The 12516-nt window shown below is 39.4% G+C and overlaps 1 protein-coding gene and 1 long non-coding RNA gene across 2 annotated transcripts; both read left to right on the top strand.

The window, feature by feature from the left end:
• Positions 1-284: 284 nt before the first annotated feature.
• Positions 285-2045, top strand: LOC146219464 (uncharacterized). The gene is made up of 3 exons (XR_014750982.1): positions 285-417; positions 810-871; positions 962-2045. It is a non-coding gene; the product is annotated as an uncharacterized LOC146219464 (long non-coding RNA).
• Positions 2046-8036: 5991 nt separating this feature from the next.
• Positions 8037-11825, top strand: LOC146219465 (prolactin receptor-like). Its single transcript, XM_084695268.1, has 7 exons — positions 8037-8119; positions 9460-9557; positions 9674-9806; positions 10348-10517; positions 11234-11403; positions 11526-11667; positions 11776-11825. Exons 1-7 carry the CDS (start codon positions 8037-8039, stop codon positions 11823-11825), a joined length of 846 nt encoding a protein of 281 aa, XP_084551394.1.
• The last annotated feature ends 691 nt before the right edge of the window (positions 11826-12516 follow it).

Consider the following 12516-nt stretch of genomic DNA (forward strand, 5'->3'; position numbering starts at 1 on the left):
ATTTCTAAGTGAATTTTTTTTAAATAATACATCATTCAGGAGGATTAACAGTTGTTGTTCAATAACTTGTTTGTACAACTTGAAAACATTACCACTTTTATCTAACAGATATGTATTCCAGACTTTTAACAATTACTTTGGTAAAAGACAATTTGCCCAGGAATTGTCTTGATGCGTCAAGCTGGACTGATGATGATAATGTGATGTCACAACACTGAAAGGGGAAAGGCATGGTATGTCATGGCAATTCCACCCTGTTTTTCCCTTACATACAAACTGTCTTCTGATGTCATACAGGTGGATACCTCCTCAATAAAAGCTCTAGCTGAAGAGGACATGACACACTTGAAGAACACTGCAGGAGAGAAGAAGAGAGAGCATCTCTGAATATTGAATATTAAACTCCTTTTAATATTGGTAAGTGTTTAATTGTTTTAAACTGAATATATGTTATCAGTTATCCGAAAATATGTACAATTATGATCATAAATTAATTAATTCATGTTGACATTTGTATTAATAATATATAAAAAGGGTATTTAGATGAATGAATGAATACAAATCCATACTGAGCTAAAAGTTTAATAATGATCACCATTCCATGCTATCTTAAACTGACATCTGAATAACTGCAATTTCAATGTTACTGGAATACAAGATGCTTGTAAAAGGTTTATGTTTGATATTATTATGCTGAAAATACAAAGAAACATTTGACTTATGTGACTGACAATCAAATACATAACTGCCAAATGTATCTTTAATTCAATGAAGTTAAGTACACATCATTTATTTAAAATGTATTTCAGAATCGAAAGAAACATTTGGAAAATGATTGGACATAAAATGCTTCTGCTACTTCTGATTATTAGTAAGTTATTTTTTAAAGTTCTAATAGAATTAAACTGAGGTTAATAATTTAAGTAATTGAAAATAATGAGCATTAATCAACTTTAAATAGGTTTGGGGAGCTGTCAAACTACAACTCCTACAACAACCACAGCTTCTCCGACAACAACCACAGCTAGTGCCGCAACAACCACAGCTGTACCAGCAACAACCACAACAGCTCCAACATCAACGGCTTCTCCTCAAACAACCACAGCTGCTCCTACAACAGACACAGCTGCTCCTACAACAACCACAGCTGCTCCTACAACAACCACAGCTGCTACTACAACAACAGATGCTCCTACAGCAGCCACTGCTGCACCTACAACAACCACAGCTGCTCCTACAACAACCACAGCTGCTCCTACAACAACCACAGCTGCTCCTACTACAGCCACAGCTGCTCCTACAACAACCACAGCTGCTCCTACTACAGCCACTGCTGCGCCTACAACAACCACAGCTGCGCCTACAACAGCCACTGCTGCGCCTACAACAGCCACTGCTACTACAATAACAAGCACAGCCACAACTGGCATCAGCTACAAGCTTAGTATTCTCACAATATGTGTAGCTTTAATCATCCAAACACTTTTTTAGAATGAGTTCCTCAAAAATTGGCATGTGTTTTATAGTTGTTTATATTATTAATTAGTAATTATTTAATGTACTTATCAATTATAATGCTTTTGTAGTAGTTTTATGCAAACTCTGTATATAGGGTAACAAGTCAACCTAGAACAGTATGTCTCATTTATCTAACAACAGAGCAGGCTAAGGGCAGGCCTAGTAGGCTTGCCAAAAGTCTCAGGGCGTATCCTTCTATGGGCCTGGTCTAGGGTCCGATTAAGCAATCAGCAGATTGCTCTGTTCCCTCTGATACTTCCACTGGTCAGATTGAGACAGGGAAGCAGCTGTTAGGAGGGGGGTGGAGGTTGCCCTTTATGAAATGAGTCAACATGTATTGAAGGATAGGCCTATCTGTTTATCAGGGTTCCAGGCCGATTGCCAATGAAATATTTGTATGACGTTCATGTCTTGTATAAATATCCCTCTCTGCCATGTAAGTTTTTGGGTTTGTCTCTGGAGCTGAGACAGCCTAGTGAATGTATTCCAATCCTGGCACAATAAAGTAAGACCTTTGTTATAATCGACTACGACTTACAGAAATCCTTGTTGTCCACATCAACTGACCTTGGACCATAGAAAGAGCATATTGAGTCCACAACACTTTCAAAAAGCACAATGTTGCATCCATAGTATAGCATGTACCTTTCTTAGAGCAGACTGGTGTTACTGTTGTTGTTTCACATTTCAGGTTTTTCTAGACCCTGTGCTGTATCCTAATTTCTAACTTCACAGCAAAAATTATCAGTGTGTTTTTCAAAGAAAGGTGCAGATCTTCTTAACCAAATGAATTCCTGTGCTCAGCTAGTTTTATTTCACTGCGACTGTCTTCTTAACAAGGAGTATTTTGTATAAATGTGTTCTTTATTCCTATTGAATGAATGTTAATTTACTATTCACCTAATAAAATGTTTCTTTGCATTTAGATGTATTGGTCCTCCATCTTTCTTTCACACTCTGTGCTATGGTGAGAGCCAGGAAACCAAAGAACAAGACAGACTCCAGATTCATACAGGGTGTAATGATAATCAGGATAGGATGATTTAGTGCCATCAGCACCGCGGACAGCACCCCCAGCAGGAATAGGGGCTTGTCATTAATGGGTGATCACAATCAGAATCGGTTTTATTCGCCATAAAAGTTTGCACTGACAAAGAATTTACAGTGGCAGGAAGGTGCACATTCACCTTGTTTATTAGGCAGCCCATGTCACCGGGGTGGCACTGTCTGACCTGTTTACCCAGTTTTCTTTATACCCCCCCCCCCCCAGGCCTCCAGGGTGAGTTTGTGAAGGAAAAAAAAAATTCTTCACTTTTTATAAAAATATTTTTGAATCATGGAAAGTTGTCACAACATAGCTGTGGGTCATAACGACCTGAAGTTATCACAAAAAACACACAACACAAACCTCAGGAATTAATACTTTCGCACTCCCACCACACACCCGGAATATAACAACAGTCATATGTGTGATATCCAAGACGGATTTAAGAGACCGCAGATTGTGGCTAGTCTGGGTTGTTATGTTTTGGAAACTGCAAAGGCTGCTTGAGTCTAAAACGGATTTGAGAAACCTCAGATAGATTGCGGCTAGTCTGGTTTGTTATGATTTTTTCATTTTTCATTTTTTTTTAAATATATATTGGGAAACCACAAAGACTGCGGTTCGAAACACAGCCAGTCAGTGGTTAAGGACCTCCTACCTGTGATGTAACAGGAAGAGGATGTACTGTGTATCAGTTAACAGTGGCCATGGAAGGAGACAGGCTATGACAGTTGACAAGGAAACTATACATGTGTAATTAGGGGTTTGAATGAACTTATTAAATGTATATATCATATTAAGAGTGCTTTGGTTCTCTAGACTGGGGAGCTAGTGCTAACAGCTTTTGATTGTGGTTCAAAGAGATGGCTAGCCTATGACAACCCACCATGGCATAAACCTTCATTCAATACACCCCCAGGTGTTTTTCTTTTGTTTCTAAAAAAAGGCTAATTGCGGCTACTTTTATTCCATTATTAGATTATGGTGACGTACTGTACATGAATGCCTGCTCCACTTCACTTCATATGCTTGATGCTTCATATCATTGTGCTTTAAGATTCATCACCGGCTATAAATCACTCACCCATCATTGTACCCTGTATTCCAAAGTAGGCTGGCTGTCCCTGTCAGCTCGCAGACTTCTTCACTGGTACACCTTCATTTACAAAGCAATTACTGGACTACTCCCCTCATATCTCTGCACATACCTCACTTTTAATTCAGACTCATCATACAGTTTACGCTCTCTGGTCTTTCTTTCCACCTCTGTCCCCAGAACCTGTACTGAGTTTGGGAAGAGGGCTTTCATGTACTCTGCTCCCTCCGCCTGGAACACTGTACAAAAAACACTCAAATTACAGGAACTCATCACCATGAATGATTTTAAAACTCGAATTACGTGTTTCTTAATGGCGAATTTTGGAGTGTGTAAATGTTTCACTGTGTAGTATTTTTTCCTCAAAATAGTTTTTCTTTCACCCATTGGAATGTATTGGTCTCTGTTTTTTCATGTCTGTGCTTTTGTCTCTGTTTTCTCATGTCTGCTTTCTTTTTATGTTTGTCTTGTATTTGATTCATTCTAGCTGCTGCCATTTTGGCCAGGCCTTGCTCGAAAAAGAGGTCATTTGACCTCAAGCAATTTGCCTGGTTAAATAAAGGTTAAAAAAAAAAGAAAAAAAAAAAAAGGTGTAAACCTGTTCCACATGTTCCTCTGTGCATTGGGGAAGGTTTCATTTGCACAGTGCAAGTGTATCCTGAGCATGAGAGAGACCCTGATCAGAGACAGGATAGAGAGAAGAGGGTTCTGGCAGGGCAGGTGATCAGAGACAGGACAGAGAGAGGAGGGTTCTGGCAGGGCAGGTGATCAGAGACAGGACAGAGAGAGGAGGGTTCTGGAAGGGCAGGTGATCAGAGACAGGGCAGAGAGAGGAGGGTTCTGGCAGGGCAGGTGATCAGAGACAGGACAGAGAGAGGAGGGTTCTGGCAGGGCAGGTGATCAGAGACAGGACAGAGAGAGGAGGGTTCTGGCAGGGCAGGTGATCAGAGACAGGACAGAGAGAGGAGGGTTCTGGCAGGGCAGGTGATCAGAGACAGGGCAGAGAGAGGAGGGTGCTGGCAGGACAGGTGATGTAGGCTGCAGGTGAGGGAGGACAAACATCCAGAGTTACAGTACAGAACATAGTACAGTGATAATCATGTGAAAGGATGAGAAGTCATGTTTCTGGAGATTATTGTACATTTGACTGAGAGTTACGAGTTACATAATTTGTCATAATTTGTTCAGATTGTGTTATATTTGCCCATCATTGACCAAATGATGGGACCCACAACTCCTAAAACCGCCCATAATATCTACTGGCGTCAAGTGAAAAACAATAGTGTTTCCTCATACATGACATCGTTTCTACAGAGCACTGTAACAGCTGAAATGTAACAGAGAAGACATCTGAACCAGATAGACGATAATCAGACTGAACTCTACAGTGGAAAGAGAGAGAGGCAGAAAGAGAGATTAACCCCTTCTTATTCCTGTTAAATGTGCCCAAAAATGCCTAAACAGCATACCCAAACTAAATTGACTGCTGTTCTTGAACCATTTGGAGTACATGTATGTAAATGGACTCTTTTGAAAGCTGACACTCTGAAGTTATGTTCCTTGTTGTCAGGACCCCTGTCAGTCCTACTGGTGTTGAGTAATAGAAGCTTGAACACAAGGAAAGTGAAAGTTTCTATTTCCGCCTAGATTTTGTGTTGAAAACAGAGGCCTGAAGAGGTCTAGAGGTGATAGGTATTAGCTGGAAGACAGCATTGGACCACAGGTTGAACAGACCTGGTTGGCTTTAGAGGGCTGTCACCGGGGCATGGAAGCTCCTATTGAGTCAACCAAGATGTCTATCGAAAGGTCATAGTGTAGCGGCCAAGACTATCCCCGCGTGTCTACATATTAACTCTATGGTTTCTACTCTACTCACTATGGAACACCGAGTTAGTCAAAATTAAATCAATAAATAAATAGGTAAATAAATAGATAAATACATACATAAATAAATATGGCTATGGAATAAATTCTGAAATAAAAAAAGGTGGCAATAAATATAGCATTATATAATTACATCTGAATCCATTTACCGACATCAATAAATAAATACATTTATTTATTTCAAAATGACGTTTTTGTAAAGACAACATTTATTTATTTCATGGGACTTTTACACGCCACATTTATTTCCACATGTATTTCCACGCCACATTTGTTTCCACACTACATTTATTTCTGTGCTGTATTTATTTCAAATCTCACATGCAAACGAGAGGGGCGTGGTTATCGTCAGACCTACGCAGCAGATAGCGATGCTACCTGTATGGGGGTGACAGTGGAATCGCACTGCCGAACGGCATGGCTTGTCAGGATATATATTTTGGCACAGATAGTAGATTTTGTAGAGGTACTTGGGCGGATAAGTGCTCTACAGAACATAGATATTGAAGTCTTAAATAGTTTGAGACTTATCGAGCACTGTTCGTGTGCAAGATGTACAGGTAGTGGGGGGTGATAAGTGCCAGGTAATGTTAGCTAACACAGCTAGCAACAAAGAAGACAATCACTGCCACCACCGCTACATCGCTCTGCTATTATGTATATAACTAGGTCGATAAGGCACCTGATTATAACGATCTAGCCTCACCATTATGCCATGCATTACCATTTAGTGAGACAAGACCTGAAGTGAAGCCAGACCATTCCAGACATTTCCCATACCTTTGGATTTACAGTAGGCTACTGCTTCAAATTGAAGTCAAGTTTCTTAACACTTTGTTATTATTGGCTATTTAAAGTTGCAACTAACCAAGACGTGTCAAGACCAAGACCCCTTCAACAGACGACACAGACATTATGGGCAAAGCTTGTCTACATTGTATGCTTTTCGGCAGTGCGATGCCACTGTCACCCCCATACAGGTAGCATAGCTATCTGCTGCGTTGGTCTGACGATAACCACGCCCCTCTCATTTGCATGTGAGATGTGAAATAAATACAGCACTGAAATAAATGTGGAGTGGAAATAAATGTGGTGTGGAAATACATGTGGAAAAAAATGTGGTGCGTAAATGTCTCAAAAAATAAATAAATGTGGCATTAGGAAATAAAAGTCCCATGAATTAAATACATGTTGTCTTTACAAAAACGTCATTTTTAAATAAATAAATGTATTTATTTATTGATGTCGGTAAATGGATTCAGCTATATAATTATATAATGTTATATTTATATATTTCTTACCATCTTTTTTTATTTCAGAGTTTATTTCATAGCCGTATTTATTTATGTATGTATTTATCTATTCATTTACCTATTTATTTATTTATTTAATTTTGACTAACTCGGCGTCCCATAACTCACATGAGTAGCTATTAGCAATTGTTTGTGACACTTCGGCAAAAAACATTTTTGATTAGTAAAAATGAAGCAACAAGATCGTGGCTATGTGTGGATATAATTCATTGTTTGGACAACTACTCGACATGGTTTGATACTTTGGACCCTTTGGAATGTAAGCAGATGAGGTTTTGATGAGTTGCGTGCATACCTGGAACATTCCTAAGTAATCTTAGGTAAGTAGGCTACAACTTTTTTCTCTGGCATTGTTGAATGAACGGTCACCGGACAAAGACGTTGACGGTACTTTCTGTTGCGAGTTGAGCTTGAATTGGTTTATTTCAATGGAAGCACAAGAATCATAGCTTTCCAACGAGGTATCATATGTGTAGCCATCTAAAAAAATATTTTTTTGAATTTGAGTGCGTTCTCACTGAGGGAGGGGGGCGCAGCATTTCTGTATTGCGGGCAATACAGGACCTCTATCTTAAGAAGTAAGACTTTATTTATATAGCACATTTCATACAAGAATTGTAGTTCACGGTGCTTTACATAAAATCAATAAAAACAATAATACAAGTGATAAAAGTAATAATTAAAATAGCAACAAAAATATAACTAATAAAAGTAGTAAAACCCTTCTGAGATAAAATTACTTAAATGCTTCGGTAAAAAGGTAGGTTTTAGATCTTTTAAAAATGTCTAGCGTGTTTGCTTCCCTAATATTTATGGGTAATTTATTCCACAGTTTTGGGGCATAATTAGCAAAGGCCGAATGACCAATCTTCTTATGACTGCTTCTGGTGACCTCTAATAGGCCTTCATTTGATGATCGCAGTGTTCTAGCTGGTGTGTAGTTTATAAGGGAATTAGCAATGTAGCTAAGTCCTTGTCCGTGTAGAGCTTTGTATGTAAGAAAAAGGACCAGGGAGCCAGTGTAAAGTAGCTAGGACAGGACTAATGTGTTCTCTCCTTTTAGTTTTGGTTAATAATCTAGCTGCAGAATTTTGAATGAGCTGCAGTCTTTCAGTGGTTTTCTTGGGAAGACCAGTGAAAAGTGCGTTACTATCCATTTCGAGCACCACATTATCTGCTTATGGCGGACCTCATGAGTCCCTATTACAAGGTTGACCTTGACACTGCAAAGAACATCTGTAACAACTTTTGGAACCGCATGTGGTAGGTGGTGTACCACCAGTGGTGGTATACTTTCACTCAGATCATCATTTAGATTACATTTGAACAGCTGACAGTCACCATACCTGATGAGGGGCGAAGTAGCAGTAGGCCTAATGTTACATCTTTGAAGCTCTCTGGTAATTGTAGCCTATGAGATAGGCTTGCCAACATCAAGTTCCTGGTCCTACATTTGACCATACCGGATTATTTCCAAGTTCTTCACGTGAAATTGGCGAACAGGTTATTTACATGTGAAGCGGGTTTTATAAAGGGTGGCAGTTGCGTGTGTGAGTCGGAGCCTGGAGTTGAACCTAGGGGTGGGCAAGAGAGCGATAGTGTACTGATGAGTGATGCAGTAGTGACAGGACCTCTATTTAATTGAATTCATGATAGCAAAACTGTTGTGATTATAAGCCTAATATTTGTGATGCCTACTTTCCAAAGAATTTTGGCCATTTAAGGGAAAATGAGGGACCTAATCTACTATGCTATCACCAGCTATCAGAATGACCGTTATCAATCGGGCTCTTAACTACCCTGTTCTTAACCTCAGAGTCTCAGCGTCTCCTCTGAAGCTATTATGTTGAAACATTGCTATGACCTTCAAGGGGAAAAACTGTGCCTGTATGTCCTTTAACATTGTCGATGACAGATAATGTATCTGTTTTTACTAGGCCTTTACAAAATGTTCTGGATGATTCTAGACTGAAGGGCAGTACATGCAAGGGTAGATTAAGGTAGAACTGGAATTCTAATATTAAACTTTCCAAAAATAGTTAACATTTGTTTAGGTAATTATAACTTTCTCACAGAATCAACTCAGTGGAAAACTAAATCAAAATGATTTCTGTCTGATAGGATATACTGTATGCACAATAATCTTATATTTAAACTGATCTATGTTTTAGCGAGGTTGAGTGATTTCTCTGTAGGTTACCCACCCTTCTCCTTCCCAACTATCACGTGTCCCTCTGAGCAACTTATTACTTATAATGTGTAAGAGATTTCAAGGGGATGTTTACTGGTGCCGGGGCTCATTAGAGTCACTACAAAACAAACATTCATAACAACACTAATGTGTGTGCGTATGTGTGTTTAGGATAAATCCACTTAATTTCTGGGTCTGAGGGTCTGAAGACTTACTGTAAATATTCACTTAGTGTCCTTGGAGGCAGTTTCCAATCAGATGCCACTCAGACTAGTCTTAAGGTCCATTACCAGATGTCTTGCCTGTGTTCAGTTAGTTGTTTCCCCTCCATGTCTGTTGTTGTAAGTAAAAACAAGTCTGGCTGCCCTGTAAACATGTGTAGCATCTTAATCATTTGTGATGTCATATTCAGGATTTCCTGTTTCCTGCCAGAGGACTTGGGGAAAGATGTGGGAAAAGGTTCTGGGCACCCTAATACCCTGCTTCTTTTACCATTCCCTATATGCACTGGTAAGTCCCTGCAACATAGGCATCAGTACATTTCTAAGAACATATTTACAGTGCTATGTTAGTTTGGGATTATGATGAGTTTAGAGTTGGTGGTTGGTTTTCTGCTATGCCACCAGGTGTGTCTCCACCAGGGCAACCTGTTCACCTTTACTGTAGATCTCCTGAGAAAGAGACCTTCACATGCCGATGGGAGTCTGGTTCAGATGGCGGACTGCCAACCATGTACCACCTTTACTACAGGAAAGAAGAGTAAGCACTTAAAATATAATGGATCTTAGTCCAACTAAGAAGTCGTTTACTGTGTTTCAGAAGTCTGTATTTACACCCCAATGAATCCTCTAAACTGTCAGTTATATTAGAGGAAATTGAAGCCGATTTTGTGTTTCCTCCTCGGCCTTGAGAGTAAGGACGTTGTTAAAAGTTCTGGACAAAGAACGAAAAGTCTAGCCAGTCCTTGTGTGTGTACTGGACACATGAACACACAGCTAACCATACATGATTATTAATGCACTTCACTGAACATGCTGTGGTTGTATAATACGTGCTGTGTATACTCCCCGTAGGTAATTACGTTGCATATCAGTGATAAGTAAATATAAGTCCATGGGACATAACATTCAACATTTTATTCATTTAGTAGACATTTTAATCGATTGGATTTTACAAATAGTGCTTGTAGAAAAGGACATTAGAAGATCTAGGGTCAGAGTTCTGAAAGTATTTCAGCGGTGTGAGTCACGGCCTGAATTTTCTAACCTCCTGTCGTCATTCATGTTTTGTTTCTGTGCAGTTCGGATGAAACCTTTGAGTGTCCAGATTACCAGTCTGCAGGGGACCACTCCTGCTTCTTTGACAGGACTCACACATTTATCTGGGTCTCCTACAACATTACAATAGTGGCCTCCAACTCCCTGGGCAGAACCAGATCTGACCCCTTAGAAGTGGATATAACAAATATAGGTAAGTACAGTCGTGGCCATAAGTTTTGGCAATGACAAATGTTGTGTTTTGCAAAGTTTGCTGATTCAGTATTTGAGGAAAATGTTTTCGCATGCTTCACATGTGTCTATAGAATACAATAAGGCCAATTCATATTTTTTTAAGCTTTTTTGGGGCAAACATTTTCAATATATGCAAATAGTCCCTTCTTTTATAGCAGTCAGTCTGCTCTTAAGATCCAATCAGAATGACAGAGTGATTTCACCTGGCTAGAACTAGCTCACACTTTCCCCTGTGCTGATGATATGACTTACTGAAATGATGTTGGCAGTCATTTTATGCCAAGGCCCAGCAAGCTTTGCAAACACAAAATGTATGCTCCCAATACTTTTGGCCACGGCTGTAAGTACATATAATAGTCTCACAGATATTGTTTACTGTGTGTACAGAAGTGTGAAAATATTCTGACTGGTATGAGAGCCGTGTACACGCTAACCTGGGTAGAATGAGGATGAACAGATTTTTTCAGTTGCAGTAACTAGGGCCTTTCATCTCCTCCTATAGCTACTACCACAAGTGTTTTTCACCATAACATTAATGCTGCGTTGAATTTGTCGTATTACCATGAGGCAATTCAAAGTTGTATTCTACTTAAATAAAATGGTTTTAGTAACAGCAAAGTCCTAGAATGTTTACAACGTGGAATGCCGATTGTCTGGCTGTTACAGAGTTGTAAGACTCACTCTGGATCCTTTGTTGGTTCGCTTTACGCGTATTCTTACCAAGTGAGGACAGCCCTTACCTGCTAATGACATGGGAACCACCTCATGGGCTGGATGTTCGCTCAGGATGGATCACACCCATCTATCAACTACGCATTAAACAGAAGAAAGAGAACGTGTGGGAGGTCAAGACCATTCATTTTTGTCTATTTACTAATTAGGAGTTTATTATTAAGTTTTACTGTCTTCTCTGTGTGACACGATCAACCTTTCACACCAGTTTGTTTTCTTCTGTTTGCCTTTAAAGGAATATGTCTCAGGCAAACAGACACAGTTTGCTATATACGGTCTCCCCCCCGAGGCTCTGTTCATGGTCCAAGTGCAGTGCAGGATAGACCATGGCCCGTGGAGTGAATGGAGCCCCATGGTCTATGCTGAAATCCATAACTGTAAGCTTCATCCTTTTATATATTTCCCTTTGAATGAAAAGTCTGTATTTGCAAAATGTCAATTATTGGTCACACGCAAGTAATACCCTGTTGTTGTTTGTTTTCTAGATACCAAACCAGATAAATCACGCTGGATTGTGGTTGGCGTCTTTCTGTAATTTATTGTTCTTGTGGGCACGTTTATCCTGTGTGTGAAGAGAAAATAGTGTGTATTCTGTCAAAAGAAATGGCTTCATTTACCATAACGGATAGTTGTGTGTACCATAGTGAAAGTTACATTTGAATCCTCTTTTTTTCCAGTATCAAGCATTGTGTTTTGCCACCTGTTCCTGGTCCAAAGATAAAAGGATTTGATGTGTTTTTTGATGTGTTCCGGGAGTACAACAGTACTTATGAATGGTTTGCTGAACCCAATGCTAGTTTCCTCAGGGATCACAATGACTCTTGCTTAGAGACTTGTTGCTCTTGTTTAGTGGTAACTGATTTAAACTGTTGTATTCGCTGCGAAATATTGTATTTTAGTTACTTATTTTTATTTTTACAGTTGCTTGCTTTCCTACAAGTACACTTGCACTTAGAGATTCATGTTGTTTAATTGTAACTTGCTTAACTACATGCTCTTATGGTTCTTCTCTTTGGCACTTATTTTTGGGTTGTTCACAATGTGTGCTTCTTGTTTTTCGTTACCCGCAATGCTTTGGGGCTATCTTGTTGTTATTATCAGTGACATATGCACTTTGTAAAGCTCTCCCTTGGAAGTCGCTTTGGATAAAAGCGTCTGCTAAATGAATACATGTAAATGAATGTACAACTCCTCAAGGTAATACACAACTTCGTCTGAAACCTCTG

This window comes from Hypomesus nipponensis, chromosome 28, assembly GCF_054491055.1.
Source record: "Hypomesus nipponensis isolate SF chromosome 28, ASM5449105v1, whole genome shotgun sequence".
NCBI lineage: Eukaryota > Metazoa > Chordata > Actinopteri > Osmeriformes > Osmeridae > Hypomesus > Hypomesus nipponensis.

What these genes read in the sequence shown, in the direction of transcription:
- LOC146219465 (XM_084695268.1), top strand. Translation starts at nt 8,037, where the DNA reads ATGGCGGACCTCATGAGTCCCTATTACAAGGTTGACCTTGACACTGCA. An exon ending in AGTGGATATAACAAATATAG is followed by an intron (nt 10,518 to 11,233) that starts GTAAGTACAGTC and finishes CAGAGTTGTAAG; the next exon opens with ACTCACTCTGGATCCTTTGT. An exon ending in AGAAAGAGAACGTGTGGGAG is followed by an intron (nt 11,404 to 11,525) that starts GTCAAGACCATT and finishes TTGCCTTTAAAG; the next exon opens with GAATATGTCTCAGGCAAACA.